At 56.5% G+C, this 16,938-nt stretch overlaps 2 protein-coding genes across 4 annotated transcripts in view; one reads left to right on the top strand and one right to left on the bottom strand.

Moving 5' to 3' along the window:
* Positions 1 to 16,938, bottom strand: part of PNKD (PNKD metallo-beta-lactamase domain containing) — a 58,804-nt gene that overhangs the window by 38,567 nt on the left and 3,299 nt on the right. The window lies entirely within an intron of this gene.
* TMBIM1 (transmembrane BAX inhibitor motif containing 1) lies at positions 509 to 16,816 on the top strand. 3 transcript variants are annotated; one of them, XM_034655162.1, is made up of 12 exons: positions 509 to 658; positions 9,189 to 9,430; positions 10,700 to 10,800; positions 11,549 to 11,613; positions 11,795 to 11,848; positions 12,347 to 12,397; positions 12,913 to 12,952; positions 13,193 to 13,230; positions 13,416 to 13,503; positions 13,849 to 13,944; positions 14,911 to 14,964; positions 15,389 to 15,535. In XM_034655162.1, the coding sequence occupies exons 2-12, from the start codon at positions 9,229 to 9,231 to the stop codon at positions 15,533 to 15,535; spliced, it is 936 nt and encodes a 311-aa protein (XP_034511053.1). In that variant the 5' UTR covers positions 509 to 658; positions 9,189 to 9,228. The 3 variants fall into 3 exon arrangements, with proteins under 3 accessions (XP_034511053.1, XP_002913716.1, XP_034511054.1); XM_002913670.4 differs by lacking the exon at positions 509 to 658 and adding an exon at positions 1,986 to 2,134; XM_034655163.1 differs by lacking the exon at positions 509 to 658 and having other exon boundaries at positions 9,229 to 9,430; positions 15,389 to 16,816.

Below are 16,938 nucleotides of genomic sequence, written 5' to 3'. Positions count from 1 at the left end.
TGGTTTAAAAGAAGAGAGATGTCAAGGATGTTCACCACGGATTTATGTCTCATAATGAGAAATGGGAAACAATTTCAGTATCTTCCAGTAGGAAATTGATTCAATAAATCAGCATAGCTATGTGATAGAATACTTTGCAGCACTAAAATTACGCTTTTGAAGAATTATTTAGAGACGAGAAAATGTTCAAGATAAATGTTAAGTAAAATGGAAGCAATAGATAAAACATCACATAATACTCCCCAGTCTAGAAAGAGAAGGAAAACACATGGACATGTAAGGCAGAGAAGCACAAGCGCAGGCGCTTTCCGCAGGAAGTCCGGAGGCGTGGAGGGAACAGATTTTCCTCCTGTATGCTTGTGTTTTCTAAGTTTCCATCAGTGATCACGCATTGCCTTTATATCCGAGGACCCTAGACGGTCGTCGGGGTCTTGGGAGGCGCTCGAGGAGCGGGCGGACGCGGGTGGGACCCCGGGCGGCCCCCAGCGCCCCCTGGCGGCGTCCCGAGGCCCCGCCCCACGGGGGGCCGGCGCGACGGGGCGGGGCGCGGAGCCCCAACCCAGCCCAGGCCCGCCCTGCTCAGGCCCGGCCAGTGCGCTCCGTGCGGGACTCGCTGCGCCTGGAAGGGAGGCCGGGAGCGCACCGTCGGAGCGGCCAGGCAAGTCAGGGGGCCGGGGCCGGCAGGGACGGGGACGGGGCCAGGGCTGGGGCAGCACCCCGAACTTTCTCCGAGTGCTCGGCCCGGGGAGGCGGCACCAGATGCGAAGCTGTGGCCCTCGCCCTTGGAGTTTCGCTTTCTTCCGGTGTCCGGGCGGCCGAGTGGCGCCTGTTTAGCGTTGGGAGCCGAGCAGTGGGTTGTGGGCACCGGCGAGCGGGCCAGGGTCTGAGGGTGTCACGTTCCCCTCCTTCTGGCGCGTGTGTCGCAGGGTGTCCACCGTACGAGCCCCCAGAGTGGCCAGCTGTGCGCGGGAGGGGGGCTGCCAGGGCCCTGGGCCGGTGGGAGGGGGAGGGGAGCGGCCGGGAGGCTGGTGCCAGCCTAGGCGTAAACAGGGGATGAGTATGTGAATGGGGGGGGAGTGGCCTGGCTTTGGGGTGGAAGCAGCCGGCGGCCCACCGTGCTTGGCATGGGGGAAGTGGCCACCCCCTGTCACTATGACTTTGCCTCAGCCCGCCTGCTTCCAGCCGCTGTCCCCAGGCTGGGTTGAGAAAGCAACAAGGAAGTACTGTCCTCCTCGTGCCCTCTCTGGGTCAGCATAAAAACCGCCAGGAACCTGGGAAAGGGGAAAACAAGTGGAGCCGGGAAGGAGCCAGGGGACAGAGGGAGGGCGAGCAGGGGAAGGCCGCTGGGAGGTTTGGGCCTGTTCCGGGGGGTCCTACATCAGCTCTTGTCCTCTGGGGGTGTCCATCCCCTCTCACCCCACTGTGGTCTGGGTGTGGTATCCAGGGGGTAGCATTCTACCTGACCCCAACTTAGGACATGGGATAAGTGGGGGGAGGCCTGGGAACTAGGGTCAGAGCCTGATGTCATGGCAGGTCCCTCGGGTGTCCAGTTCTCTGGGGCTCTGAAATATTCATCTCACTGGTGAGCTTTGGTTTCAAAGCTGGCGCCTTTGGCCTGGCCAGTAGTGGCAGGGGGTGCCAGGTGCTGCCTGGGGCTGCTTTGTCTGGGGCAAAGGGGCAGCCATACTTTCTCTTCACCTGCCTGCTTGTCCCTGTCTCTGGAGGCAAGGGACCGAACAGAGACCCAGTTTGTAACTTAGAAGTGGTGGGACCACACAGTGTCAAGGGCACTGACTTCCTCTGTCTTCTGGTGCCATGACCTCAGGGCCTCACCTGTAAAAATGGGCACGTCAGAGAGGTAATGATGGGTTACACCATAAGTGTGGGGAGGGCTTCATGTCATGAGCTGGGGTAATAGCCACCTCAGCGCAGGCTCCTCCCACGGGAACGAGGGCCTCAGCCGGAAGCTGTCCACCTCAGAGCACTTCACCCCCGCAAACTTCTCACCCTGGGTCCTTCAGAAAGAGCAGAAGCCCCAGAGAAGGAACTTCTGTCTTCGGAGGGCTGAAGTGGGAGGGCCAGAGCGTGGACACTCAGACAGCTCTCTGGGAAGAAGGCCTCTGCTAACAATATGGTGAACATCGATGTGGGCTTTCTTGAGTATTCTGTTGGGAATGCCATGGAGGGAATGGCCTTGACCGGATCCTCTAACCCTAAGAGTCTGGGATTCTAGACCAAAACCTGGGTCTTGTTTGGAAGCAGATATTCAGAAGTCCACAGGCCACAGTGCCAGCTACTGAGAGCACTCAATGTACGGGTCAGGGAGGAAGCTAAGAATGCGTGCTTGTTTTTAATGGTTTGTATTTTTTCCTATTACATAAAGGTGATGTTAGGGGATGCCAGTCTCCTCGTTCTGTGCTAGTTGAAGATGTCCCCCAGGCCTTGGCAGTAAATTCCACTGTGGAGATGATAAGAGCAGCTGTCTTGGGGGTGGGCGTGGAGAGGAGAGGAAGGACCCTCGCCGAGGATGGAGCTGATTCAGAGTGAGGGGGCATGCTTGTACTGCGCGTGGCTGCTCTGAGGGCGGGACAGGGGTTTTAAGATATGAGGAGTTAGGACATGCATCATTCTCAGGGTTGGGTCTATCTGTAAAACAATGGTGGACTGGTCAGGATCGCACGGGATATTAATAAGGTGTGCCCTGATAAAAATGTTTCAGGCTTAAGGAAGTTTGGAGAGAAACTGGGTGAAACAAAGTTGAACAGTTTTTGCTCACTGCAGGACTGCTCCGAGGCTCACTATGCCATTGTGCCTTGGGAATTTCTGAAAGGGCTCTGGATTGTTTTTCAGACTTCTCTGTTTCAGAGCTCCTCCATTAACATCTCCCGGGATGGCGTTCTTTAGAGCAGTCCGGGGAAATGCCTGGCTGGCTCAGTTTAGCTCTCAACTCCATGGTTCTGGGTAACTAGTCCTCCCCTGCTTCCCCATGGGGGCTGGTGTGTGGGAAAAGGAGGCCAAGGGAGGTCATTTGCCTGGCGGCAGGGTTAGAACTGGAGCCCAGGTCTCTTGACCTCCCTCCTGCCTGATACTCTTTCTTGTCCACACTGTTAAACTGTTTCTCTGCAGGCTCTGGGGTAAGTAAGCGCCCAGGAAATGCTGGCTGTGGGTTCCAGAGGGCAGTATGGGGAAAGTTTGGGAGGAGAGGGTGTCAGGGTCACTCCCATCCCCTGAGCATGCCATGTGTCTCTGCCTCTGTAGATGTTCTAGGTGGGGAATAAGCCCAGAAAGCAGGTCATTCTACCCTGAAACTGGCTGTGCTCCGTTAGGCCCTTCTTCCAGAAGCAGAGGCTGCTGGAGTTGGAATAGACTTGAACTTTTGGTTCAGTGTACCTGTTTTATGGTGGGGAAAAGAGAGTCCAGGATGTGGAGTGGCCCACCCTGACTCACAGCGGAGTTAGGACCAGGACAAGAGCTCCGCTCCCTGCCTTCTCACCCAGAGCTCTGGCACGGAAGGACTCTCTACAAGGACAAGGTCTTCACTGCGTCAGCCCGCCCCAGGCGCTGCTCTGTGCATGCAGGCAGCTGCTGGGGGTGCCTCGGGGGCTTGTGTTCCAAGCAGGGGTAAAAGCATAGGTCTTGGACTCTAAAATCATACATCCAATCAGGGTTCAAACACATCTCTGCTGTCTGCCTGCTGTGGGCCCCTAGATCTGTTCATTTCAGTTTTTTCCTCTGGAGGGTGGGGATGAGAATATGCACCTCAAAGGGCTGTTGTCAGACCTGCCTTAGTTGCCAGGAACAGGGTACCCAGTACTCACTGCTGTAAGCAACTCTCTTCCTTCCTGCCCGTCCTGCCCGCCCGCCGCAGGGAAGGGTTAGTCAGTCCCCCTTCTCCACTGTGGGTTGCTAATTACATCGGCCTCGCCTCCCTCCTGAGCTGAAGTCCTACGGGAAGGAGGAGACGGAAGGCAAAGGAGGAGGTGGCTAGGGGCTGCGTTTCTGAATCCTCCTTCCTTATATGCATTTCCAGGCCCTTAGGACCAGTGACCAGTGCCCTAGCTGGGGTCACTGAGCTTATCGGCACTGGTGACACACTTCTACCCCCCAGTGAAGGGTGACGGAGCTGTGGGGCCTGGGTCCTCCCCTGCTCTCCCAGACGTCTTCTCCACCCCAACCCTCTCAGCCTCAATGGGAGACAGGCCGCCCTGGGCTCGAGACCGGGGCCGGGAGGGCAGTCGTGGGTTGGCCGTCTTATCTGTTTCTGAGCAGGGGACACAGAGGATGGGGGGAGCATTGGGGGGGAAGGGTGACTTGCCCTGGCTCCGCCTCAGCTGTGTGTGTGCTCGCATCTGTTACTGGGTTCTCAGACAGTGGTCAGGGCTGGGAAGGGAAGTTCCGAACCCATGACCGAGAGGGCTTTTTTGTGGGCTGGGCAGGAACTTCCTCGGTATTGGGGTTTCCTTGTCTGTCAGACAACCGGATGATTTCTAAAGGCCACTCCCGCTCTTACGAGTCAGGCTTTGGATCCCCTCAGAGTCATCCTGTTATTCCCAGAAGCCAGGCAGACAGGAGAAGTTGATCCTGGGCCTCTTGGTGCGTGTGTGGCAGGCCTGGTGACCTGCCCAGACACTCCTGGTGTATCTTTTTACGCCTGTGCCCTGGTGGCTCTGTGCGGGGGCAGGGGCAGGAGCGGGAGCAGAGTGGGGAGCAGAGTGGAGGGCCGGTTCTTGGGGGTGGGCGACAGCTGGGGGAGTTGGGGGTAGGTAAAGGAAAAGGGTGGGAAGGAGAGCGTCCTGAGAGACCAGGGGCCGTGCTCCTGTGCCTGCTGGGCGGGGTTTCCTGAGATGCACAGTCTGAGCTATTCTTTCCATTCTGGCTCTGGGCATCCGTTCCTGGCAGAGAGGAGGGCAGGCTGCCTGGACCAGTCAGCCGCTCCTTTCCACCCCTCCCTCCGACACAGACACAGACACAGACACACACACACACACACACACACACACACACACACACACACTCACGCATGCACACACCCTCCTGCTGCAACCCTTCTGTGCAGATTCCAGAGTCTTAACCCTTCAGGGCCCCCTAGGGGAGACTGAGCCTGGGCCTCAGCTGGCTGGGGTATGGTGGCCACACTGAGATGGCTCCAGGGGAAGGAGATGCTTCCCCCCACCCCCCACAAGGCTTTATCTGAAAACCTTGACAGCCAGCAAGTCCTGGGTCTGAGCCCACCCACTTCTGCTGCTGGGATGGCTGGGTCTGGAGGAGAAAGGAGAGCTTCTGGCACCTTCCTGATGGGGGGATTGGGGTCATAAGGATGGAGGAGCCAACTTGGATCTGTAACAGGACAGGGATGGGGCAGAGTTAGAATGGCGTGATAGCAGGCATGGTGAGGAAGAATGTTCTAATGATTCGGGCTGCCTGCAAGGAAACGGCCTTGCTCCTTGTTACTGGAGTGTGTTCAGGAGAAGCTGAATGCCTACTGTGTTTTAGGAAAATTCAGGCTTCCAGTGGGGAGCCTTAAAAGTCCCTTTTAGTCCCTGGAGACTGGGAGCTCCTCCACTAGCTCCTGGCAGAACCCAAATGACCCGATTCCTGGTTTCTGGTCTCTGGATTGTCTCCCTCCTCTTTCCCCTCATTCCCTTTCTACTCCACGTTCTCCAGCTCCTACCCTTAGTCATAGCTCTGACCACTTCCCCTACTGCCTAGGCAGAGGCCAGCCCCAAACCTCGTCCTTAGACGAGGCCTCAGTGACATGCAGGTGGCCAGGGCCCTCCTGTAGTCTGGGCAGCAGTCAGCTAGGCCCCACCTGGCGCTGCTTGGAGGTGAGTGAGGCTGACCTTAGCCACTCCCTTGACTCAATACGACTCTATCTCAGACAGCCCGGATATAGTCCCAGCCCCAGGCCCAGCTCCATGACCACGGATAGGTCACTCTACCTTCCTGTCCTGTTGGTAAAGGAAGGGGGTTGGCTCGCCTCAGATGAGTGGGTCTGCTTTCAGCTCCGGCAGTTACGAATCTCTCTGACCACCCCTTTCACCTCTTGGCGGTTGTCTGGGTACTGGGGTTGGGGGGGATTATAGAGGGGGCTGAATAGCTCGGTGTCTACTTGCTATGTAAGCCTTCTGTTGCTCTTAGAGAGTCCATGGGCTTGAGGCTTAGATAGACAGGTTGTCCAAACGTGGGATTAGAGCATGGGCTTTGGAGTCTGTCTTGGAGCTCAGAAGTGGACTTCATCACACCCTAGCTAAGTAACCTTGGGCCAGAGACTTAATTCTTTCTTCATTTGTAAATAGGGATAACATTATCCACCCTGCTGGACTACTGTAAGGATTAATAAAATAGTAACTAAAACCAGCCACCATTTACTGTTTTCATCAGGGGTCAGGTACCCTTCTAAGTGCTTTATGCATATTTTTACAATTCTGTGGAGGGTACTAGTATAGTGTTAAACCCATTTTCCAGGTGGAGAAACTGAGGCACAGTGAGGTGAAGTGGTCCAGTGCCAGTGTCCGGTAAGCATGGGCTGGTGGCTGAGCCCTTGGAGAACTGGACTGTGACTTGCTTTGTCCCCAGCAGGCAGGTCTACTGATGAATTCTTCTGAAACCAGAAGAGTGAGAGGGAGGGGTGGGGGAGTGCAGAGGGAGTCCTTGTGAGTCAGTAGCCTTCTGAGCTGGAGCTGGCCCCTGGAGTCCTGGTGGCCCATCCAAGGCTGACCTTCCTCTCAGGGATTCACACTGCACTCTGGGGCCGCAGCCCCTATGGTCTGGGAAGGGACCTGTTGGCCCGGCTTGGCTTAGAGGAAGGAGGGAGGGCCAGCTGCTGGCTGGGCAAAGGGCAAGCCCACGTAGCTGGGTGCCTCAGATAATTCACAGTCTGCTAGAGCTGGAAATGAGCTCACAGATCATCTGGCCTAGGACACCTCATTTTACAGAGGTGCACCCTGAGCAGCTGACAGGGCCAGGTCACGGTGACATCACTGTGTGGTGGCCCAGCTGGGGCTTCCAACCATGGGGCCTTCCCTGCCAGTGTCTCTTGGGTCATCTTCAGCCTGTTCACCTGCGTGCCACCAGCCAGATGGTGGGCCCGGGGCTGAGATGGCCATAATAATGACAGATAGCCCTACTCCAAAGATGGCCTGTTCGTAAGTCTTCCTACGAACAGGAAGCCATTCTCTTGGTGGAGTTAGAAGGGGGCTCCTGGAGAGGGGTGGGCAGGGGGGTGTAGGGAGGAGAAGCCTCTTGCCTCAGGGGAGGAGAGCCAGTTTGTGTTTCTTCCTTTTTAAAAATCTACGAAAATTTACATATTACCTATTACAATTTACATATTACAACTATCTATGCCAATTTCCCTACCCTTACATGAGTCCAGAACATTCCCACAGCAGTTAGTATCTCTGTATCCAAAACTTTCAACACTCAGTGTTTGGTCTTCTCCTGTTCCCTTTCTTTCCTTATCTCCTCACGTCACTCTCCACTGTGTAGACCTTCGCCACAAGCCTGCTGTGGAAGCCTTGGGTCTCTGGGTCATACCCTCACTGCTAGAAAGGTCTTTCTTATTTCTGACCTGACACATTCTTGTTGTGCTGGTCTGTCTACTCTGGGAGGATGGAGAACAGCTTTTCTCAAAGTAACCCATTTAGAGACCTGGCCTGTTACTCAGTCCTTCCTCCCTGGCCCTCCCTACCACCTTCCTCCCTGAACTATCCCACTTCTCCTAAGAGAGAAGAGATAAGACAGTCCCTTATCTGATCCCTGGACTGTGGAGTACCCTAAAAAGAGAAGCCGGTTCTCTCTTCCTTCCAGCAGAGGTCCTGAGGATGTCTGCCTGCCTGGATCTGGGCGTGCTTCCTCCCTGTGGGATCCTAAAGGTCTGCCCCTCCGGAGATGCTGTGGGAGGAGGTTGTGGCACTGTCAAGGCTCAACCTTACCAAGGGCATAGGCCCTTCTGGGACCTCCTCCTTAGCTTTTCTGCAGCCCCCATCTTTGACACCTCAGAGGGGAACACCAGGCCTGGAGGACAAGAACACAGCATAACACATAGCGGGTGTACCCAGGACCCTGAAGGCCTCAATTCTGGCTGTGCCTTCACCTGCAAGTTCTGTGACCCTGGGGAGTCATGGGTCCCTTCACTGTTCTGTGCCTTGATTCTCTTATCTGAATTGACCGTTTGGGGCCATATAACCTGGAGGTCTCTTTGAGCTGTTTTGGGGGGTCCCTCCTCCTTGTTCCTCAGCCTTCCCCTGGCTGTGGGGGTCTTCCTCCTGCAGAGAAGGTACAGGCTGGGTCTGGTGGCAAACCCCTCAGCGCTCTCTCCTCCCCTCTAGCCACGGCCCCTGCTGGGGAGCATGGGGATACCAGAGGCCCTGGGGTTCAAAACATGTGTCTGTCCCTCAGGGAAGGTTCGGGGCCTGTGCACACTGTCTACTCCCCTCACAGCAGCAGATAGGATGTGCCTTGGCTATTATCTGAAGGAACCAGAAAGTCCTGTCTCTGGCCTGCCCTTTTGTACAGCTTCCCAGCCCTGGTGGCCAGCCCAGGACACCCACTCGCCCAGGCCTCTTCGGCGTCCCCTGACTCAGCCACTGGCCATGGGCCCGCTGCCCTCTGGCTCGGGCCTGGTGGCTCAGCTGGCCCTGGGGCTAGCTTGTTGTCCTCCACCCTCCTCCCCCTCCACTTTGAGCCTTGGCTCCTCCCCAGCTCTGCCTTTCAGGCCTGATGTTCCTGCCAGCTGCCCTGGGGGCTGGGCTGACCCCTGCCATGGGTCCCAGCTGGCTGTGTGACTCACCCAGAGGCTTGGCTGGGCCATCAGGCTTCTTCCCTGGTCGCTGGAAGCTTTTCTTAAATGAGCACAGGGAGTTCCTGGGCCTCAGTCCCCTGTCCCTCACACCACTGACTGCTCTGGGCTCTGGCACAAATCCCCCCTTCTGCTTTCCTGGGGCGTGAAACTGCACAGGAAGGAGGGCTGTGGACAGAAAGCTGGCATGAAGGCAGAGGGCAAGGGTGGAGCTGGTGGGGCGGGCAGCACTGTGGGGATCAGGAGGACGGCCTGTGGCCAGAGGATGACACATGGGGATCATGATTAAGAGAGAAAATAGGAGGGTCCCCTCTTCACGGGGGCAGCCCGGACTGGGGCCCCGTGAGCTGGGTCTGGGCACTCCTGACTGCTCTTCTCATCTCCATTCCAGGTGCCAGCAGCTGGGGTCTGCCCTCAGCCCTTGAGTGGCCATGTCCAACCCCAGCGCCCCCCCTCCGTATGAGGACCGCAACCCCCTGTACCCTGGCTCTCCACCCCAGGGGGGCTATGGGCAGCCGTCCGTCCCGCCTGGTGGCTACCCTGCCTACCCAGCCTACCCGCAGCCTGGCTACGGTCACCCTGCTGGCTACCCACAGCCTATGCCCCCCATCCACCCGATGCCCATGCACTACGGTGAGTCCCTGAAGGGAGTGGGGCGGGGGGGGATGACGAGGCAGCACTTGTTGCACACAAGCCACCTCTTTTCCTTCCTTCTCAGCTTCCTGTTTCATCCGTTTTTTTCATCTCCTCTTTAGTTCTTTCTGTTTCCCCATCTTTGTTTCCTCCCCACCCGCCCCCTCAGCACCTAGCCCCCTGCCCCACCGGCTGCCTGTAGCCCCTTTAGTCAGCAAGGAGCCTAGGTCCACAGTCACAGAGCAGAACTCACGCAGCTGATGAGAAAGTGGCAGGATGAAGCAGTTATGTCAGAGCGGCTACCTTAGGAGGCCATTTCCGGGTCCTAACTAGACAGTTGCCACCTCTGCCCCAAGACTCCTCCGTTAGGAATTGGAACCTGAAGCTTTTTTTTTTTTTTAATATTCTCAGTGCCAACAGGTCCTCATCCATTAAGGTCATGTCTGAGTTTTGCAAACATCCAGGAGTCATTTGGATGTTTGGTAAATGTCATGGCAGGTGTATGCTCTGTTGGGTCAGAAATGAGAGCTTAGATGCGGCGACTTTTCGTGAATGGCTCCTGTGCAGATTTTGAGAGCGGTTTGCAAGGAGGCATTGAAGGAATGTTTGAGCCCTGCAGCCTCTGGAATGCTGGGGCACGGCGAGCTGTCAGCTGCCCATACATGTTCATAGGTGTTCTGGTGGGGATATTAGAGTGCACAAGTCACGTTCACGGTCACGCCTTGTCCTAGGCACGAGGACCCCTGGCATCCTTGTGTGCTCATGTTTGCCAGATGGAGAACACGGCCCTCACTCTGTTCTCCACCCTCCACACATATGCTCTGTGTTTCTACCTGCCTTTCCTCCTTTCATTCCTGACACCCCCTGTCCTGACGCTGCCAGCTCCTCTCGCTGATGCTCCAAGCCCTGCCCCTGCCTGGTTTCCTCACTAGGTCATGACCCCTAGATGGCAGGGACCATGTGTGTTCATACCCCAGAGCACCCAGCTGTGGGCTGCACACGCTCACCCACGTGCCGTCAGTGAATGTGCACTGACAGATGGGCTCACACCTAAGGCCCCTCGTGACAGGGACACATGGCTCCATATGGTGCCCAGCCCAGCACTGGGCCGCTCTGAGGGTGTCTAGAGGACCTGGCTTGGGTGAGGAGTTCCTGAGTTATGGCTTCTCTCTTTTGGCCGGAGACACTGGAGACTCTGACATAATGTCATGCAGGCTTTGGGATTGAGGCCCTATGTCCCAGTCGGTCACACGTGATCTGTCCCCGCAGGCCCAGGCCAGGGCTATGATGGAGAGGAGAGAGCAGTGAGTGAAAGCTTTGGGCCTGGAGAGTGGGATGACAGGAAAGTCCGGCATACCTTCATCCGAAAGGTAAGACATGGGCTGGGAGGCCCACTGTCTCCGGGCTCCTTGGGCTGTGGGAATGGGGTGGGGACGGGATGTGTAGCCAGGCACTGTGAGCCCCTGGCACTCATTCCTATGGAGATATGCTGCCGCCTTCCAAGTTCTTTCTAGCTCTGCCCTGCCCTCAGGGGATCCCCCAGCTCCTCTGACCCATGTTCCCTGCCTCTCACTCTTCTCTTCCTTGACCCTGTGGCAGGGGACAGATTCAATCTGGGAAAATCTAGGCAGGCTCTGCCAGAGTGTCCCTCTCTCCCCAAACTTCTTTCTCCCGTGAGACTGGAATTCAGAATGATCATACTTGTTTATACCCCTCCTCTCCCCCAGCTCCTCCACAGGGATGGAGTAGGCACAGAGACCGCTGTCTGAGCATGGAGGCTATCCCTGCTAGCGCAGTGAGGCGGGGGAGGAAGCAGGGAAGCGAGGCTAGCCATGGCACCGGTGGGGAGATGGCAAGGAGCAGCTGGAGGTGGGGGTCGGCCCTGAGGGTGTGGGTAGTCTCTGAGCCAGACTCCTCACTCTGGGGTGGCCTTCAGGACAGGCGGCAACAAGGGAGGGCCCTCGAGTGGAAATGAAGAAGAGATCCTTCCAAATTAAGAGAGCCCCCTTCCCACCCGTCAGAGCCAGTCGTTTGGGCTCCTGGATAGGGGGCTGGCTGCTTCCTGGGGGAATGGGGGGATGGTGACACGTGCTGCCCCCACCCTGGCTTGCGTTCCAGGTTTACACCATCATCTCCATCCAGCTGCTTGTCACCGTGGCCATCATTGCTGTCTTCACCTTCGTGTGAGTCTGAGGACTCTGCCCCAGTCTCACTGGGTCCCCCGTGGGGGAGTGCGGGTTGGGGTGAGCCCTGTGCTCAGATGCACCCAAGGGGAGTTTGCATGCGGCTGCTGGGAGGGCCTGGGCAGGGAGGTACCAAGCCTGGTGTGACTCCTCTCCCCTCCCACCCTCCCCTGCTCCACAGGAAGCCAGTTGGTGATTTCGTGAGGAGAAACCTGTTTGTCTACTATGTGTCCTAGTGAGTCTCTGCTCCTCTCTGCTCTATGTGTGTTGGGGGAGGGGGCAAGGAGATGAGGGAGGGACCACTGACCAGCTTCTCTCAGGGCAGGGATCATGTTTTGAGAGGGGCCCTTCAAGCTGCCAGCTGTACTGGGAAGTGTGGGTGTGTGGGAGTGACCAAGTGAGGAGTGACAGCACCACGGAGCTCCTGGAAGCAGGGGTGGGGGACTGGTGTCAACATGCAGACTGCCAAATGGTCCCCGAGTTCTCTTAGCCTAGCTACCATGGTCTCCTTCAGCCTCCTTCCTGGCTAAACTGTCTCAGAGGTTCTCAGTGTCCTTGGCGGGGTAATCTTGTCCTGGGTTGCTTCCCCCTCAGACTTCCAAATGCTTCCGTGGGCCCCCAGCAGTCTTGAGCCCCCAGCCCGCTGGCCTGGTGAGTGCTGCCAGGCGGGGCCCGGAGGGGGCCGAGGGGTGGACCAGGCCTGTAGACTACCTCCTCATCTCTTTCTTCCCAGTGCTGTCTTCCTGGCCACCTATCTGACCCTCGCCTGCTGCCAGGGACCCAGGTGAGTCCCAGACAGACAGTGAGAAGGGATGGTGGGGGGCCGGTGGGGGGGGTCAAGTGTTTGGGGAAGAAAGGGGATCCCTGTAGCAGCTGAATGGTGATGGGCGCAGCTGAGGTGTGGGTGTGTGCAAAGTCCCTTGCCTGTGTGGCATAGATTCAGTTATGTGGCTGTTATTTTTACGGTACCTGCAAGGTATGTAACATTTGAACCATTTAACAGATAAGAAGAACCCAAGGCTCAGAGAGGCTGAGTAACTTTCTCAGATAGGCAGGCAGGCAATGTAAGAGCTGCAAATGGATCCGGGTCTTTGTGGTTCCACAGCCCAGGTCTGTCCCATCGGCCATGTTGTCCCTGCATAGGACACCTGAGCAGGTACCAAAGGCCATGCCAGCCTCCCCTCCCCCAAGTCAAGGCCTCATTCTTCAAGCACTTGAGCCAAAAACTACCTTCTGCTCGAGGAGCCTCTGATACCTGGCTGGCCTCAAGTCACTTAATCACGGTCTCTTTCCCTTCAGACGCCGTTTCCCATGGAACATCATCCTGCTGGCCATCTTTGTAAGTCAAGAAGGGGTGAGGGAAGGAGGGTGGGTCCCAGGGAAGGGCTGGGGACATGATCGTGGGAGATGTCCCTGGCTCTCTCCCACACCTTAATCTGACCCACGCCCTTGGTCTCCTCATGGCTGCCTCTCTCCCGCTCAGTCACATGTGCCCCCAGCTCTGGCAGTCTGCCATGGCTGTGCCTCCAGGGGCCCACCTTTCTTACGTGTTCTACTCTTGTCTCTGTCCTTCCCTCAGACTCTTGCCATGGGCTTCATGACGGGCACCATTTCCAGGTACACTCAGGGACAAACCAGCACACTCCTGCAAAGTGTGTAGTATGGGGGAGTGGGGCATCCCTGGGCTGGCAGTCATCTGCATGGGGGGGATGCTGGGCAGGAGCCTTCTAGAAGTGATAGTTTTGAAGTCATTCCTACATGACTTATGCCTCTGGCCTCCCCAAACTCCTCCTTCCCCTCAGTGTGTATGAAACCAAAGCCGTCATCATTGCAATGATCATCACTGCTGTGGTGTCCATTTCGGTCACCATCTTCTGCTTCCAGACCAAGGTGAGGGTATGGGCACGGGGGCGGGGGGGGGCAGGAGGCGCTTCCCTGGCCACCCCAACCCCCTCTCTTTATATAAACCTGGCCCTCCAGGCTTGGCACTTCAGCAGGCCTGCCAGGGCCCAGACCCCTCTACACCAGGGATTTCCCTTAGAGACCCTAATCCCCTTCCCCTCCTATCGGCACCTACAAAACTGTTCCTTGCATCTGTCCTTCGAATGTCATGGTTACTCCCATGCCTTCTAGGAGGCAGCACTGGGATTCTCTGGTCGGGGAGGCGGGGCAGTCTGGCTGCGCTGCTGGTTGTGACACTGGTCTGACAGGTCCCTCCTTCTCCCTTCCGGGCAGGTGGACTTCACCTCGTGCACAGGCCTCTTCTGTGTCCTGGGCATTGTGATGATGGTGACTGGGATTGTCACTGCCATTGTGCTGTCCTTCAAATATGTGAGTGTCCTGGGAGAGCTGGGGTCAGCAAACCTAGCACTCGGAGGAGACTTTCTGTATAAAGTGTTGGGAGTAGGTCCCACCCAGGTCTCTGGGCAAGCTCTGACCTCTGGAAGCTGTCAACTGGCTTGCAAAGACACCAACACTGGAGCACCGTCCTTTGGGTTAGGGGAATCTCTGTCTGGAGATTCGAAGGCCCTGGGAGCCATAGAACCTGAAGCCCTGGACGGCATCGCAGAATTCCCATGGGAGGAAGTAGTGGGTGATATCTGCCTGACAGCTGAGCTTAGGATCTAGAAGGGAGATGGGAGAGGTGCCCAGGACTGAGAAGATGGGCCTGGATGGAAGGGACCTGCGAGGAGGGGAGCACAGTGCTGGGAGGCACCTGGAGGGCTGTTAAGCAGGCTGCCCTGGGGAGGGGGGTGGCTGGGGGCTTCCTTCCCAGGCTGGCTGCAGGAACCATGACTGAGTGGGGACTAGGACTGGGGAAAAGGTGACAGGGCTCCTCACCAGTGCCTGCCTGGCTCTGTCCCTCCTGGAGCGACAATGCAACCACCTGTTTTTTTCCAAAAGCACAGTGGACGCTTCTGTCCCCTAACTTTGGAGGTTGGTTTCATATGACCACTGAAGGATGGCCTCTGTTTTCTCTGTCCAAATTTGTTACTATTCTTGTTTTTTTGTCTTTTGTTTTTTAAAGTAATCTCTACACCCAATGTGGGGCTCGAACTCACAACTCCAAGATCAAGAGTTGCGTGCTCCACCGACTAAGCCAGCCAGGCATCCCAAATACATTACTACTCCTGATTTCTTCCAGGATCCGGAAGGCAGAAGTAGTTCCTTCATGTAGCCAGCTTCCTGGGTCTCCCTGCTCAGATGCCAGAATGCCGGAGGAAGCTGGTTCTGAGGGACTGCCTGGTTCTGTGCTTTGCCAAGATTTCTAACACCATCCCTGTCCCCTCTCCCCAGATTTATTGGCTCCACATGGTCTATGCTGCTCTGGGGGCCATTTGCTTCACGTTGGTGAGTAAGGCCCTGCTCCCTCTCTGGAGGGGAGCTGAGGGGCTGGAGGGGAGCAACTAGACACAAGGAGCATGCATTTAGGCTGCTTGGGGGGCAGGGAGTGGGCCACAGCTATACTTCCCTCTCTCCACTGTCAAGAGGTGACTGATTTTCTGGGCATTCCTGCCACCTCTCATTCACTGCCAGCTATGGAACACACCCAGCAGGCCGTATTACAGATGAGGGTGTGTCTCTCTCCCTTTCTAGACTGCGGAACCGCTTGACGGTGGAGACCATGTGCTGTGTGCTGTTTGTTAATGTGTCCCTAAGCACACTGCATGGCACGGAGGCACCCAGGACAGATCTGCTGATGAAACGAGAACTAGAAAGGAGCTCTAGCCACTGAGCCCCTGGGTCCTCACGCATGCCTTCCCTATTCCTACAGTTCCTGGCTTATGACACGCAGCTGGTCCTGGGGAACCGGAAGCACACCATCAGCCCGGAGGACTACATCACTGGCGCTCTGCAGATCTACACGGACATCATCTACATTTTCACCTTTGTGCTGCAGCTGGTCGGGGATCGCAATTAAGGAGCACCGCATTCCGCCCCACCGTGGGCTCTCCCTTCCCTAGAGGGCTGGGCCCTGTGACCGGAGTCTGGACCTCAGATCCCTTTCCTTCCCTTCCAGTAACATGCCCAATTTCTTTTCTGTCCTGGGATGGGTAGCCTCTCTGGTGGTGGAGGTGCAGGTGCCTGGCGGGCCGGAGGAACTCTTGCCTTTGGCAGACCCAGAGGGGACTAGGCAGATGTGCCTTCCTCCTCCACGCACCACATGGCACCAAACTCTCCTCAACAGCTGGGGTTGCAGGGAGGGACAGGGAGAGCCTGTTTTACAGCCAGAAAGGAACAGGAGAGGTAGAAGTGACTTCGAGGTGATGAGGTGTCCCTCTCACCTCTGCCGTAGGCTTCTGGGCTCTGTAGCTAGAGCTCTTTCCTCCCTGAACCCCCAACAAAGCCAGAGAGCTTTGTCCTCAGCCTCCTGGACCCCTAGGCCATTATCCTGTACGCCTCTGAGAACCCTTGGTGCCTTCAAGTTCAGAAGGACCCATCTGTGCCCACGGGTCTCCCCTGCTGCAATCCCTCTTCTTTCGATGGCATATATATACTGTTTCTTTGGAGTGGGGGAGGAAGAGGAGAGGAAGCGAAGTCAAGCACAGGGGCCAATGCAGAGCAGCATCTACCCTGGGCTTCCTCACGGCTTCTGGTGGTGGTGAAGAGGACAGGCCCGTTCGCAGCTGTCTGGTCCCCGTTCTCCAAAGCTGCCTGGGGCGTCCCTGGGTGCTTCTGAGATCTCTGGTCAGAGAGACCTCTTGCTTCCTGTGCCCAAGCTGCTCAGAGCAGAAAGTGAGGAGCAAACGTCAGGAGATGGGGTGGTTCGTAGGAATGTAAGTGTGGCCAGGAAGCAACGAGGGTGAAGAGAGGCCAGGGTGGGGGCAAGGGAAACGCTGTGGGGTCCTCCACCTGGTCTGAGGGATATGAAAGCCTCGTGTGGTATCCCTGGAAACTTCGGTGTCTTTCCTTATGCTAACCTGGGGAGGACCCTGAGCGAAAGGAGACTTCCCCTCTCAGTTTGTGCTGGGGGATTTTAGACTTGAGCCTTATCTTTCCAGCCAGCTGCCACTTTATTCGTGACACCAAGTGCCTCAAGCTGGAATGGGGAAGGGGGATGAGAGTCACTCTACAGGTGGGGGGTGGAAACAAAATCAGCCCGAGGGTATAATTAGGACTTCTCTTAACTACTTGGTCCTAAATATATCACGCAAAAGGACATAACTAGAAATGTAATAAAGTTTTATGTTTAGAAGTTAAACCCCTATTTGGCTCTGGTTTCTTTACTTTAAGGTGGGAGCTCTGGGAGTGCTGTTCTGGCTCTGCCCAAAGCATCCGCTTCCTACCGCTGCATTCTGGCTTGGTGTCTTCTGCCTTTTCTAA

Source organism: Ailuropoda melanoleuca, chromosome 2 (genome assembly GCF_002007445.2).
Source record: "Ailuropoda melanoleuca isolate Jingjing chromosome 2, ASM200744v2, whole genome shotgun sequence".
Lineage (NCBI taxonomy): Eukaryota > Metazoa > Chordata > Mammalia > Carnivora > Ursidae > Ailuropoda > Ailuropoda melanoleuca.
This window is presented reverse-complemented; position numbering and strand designations above follow the sequence as displayed.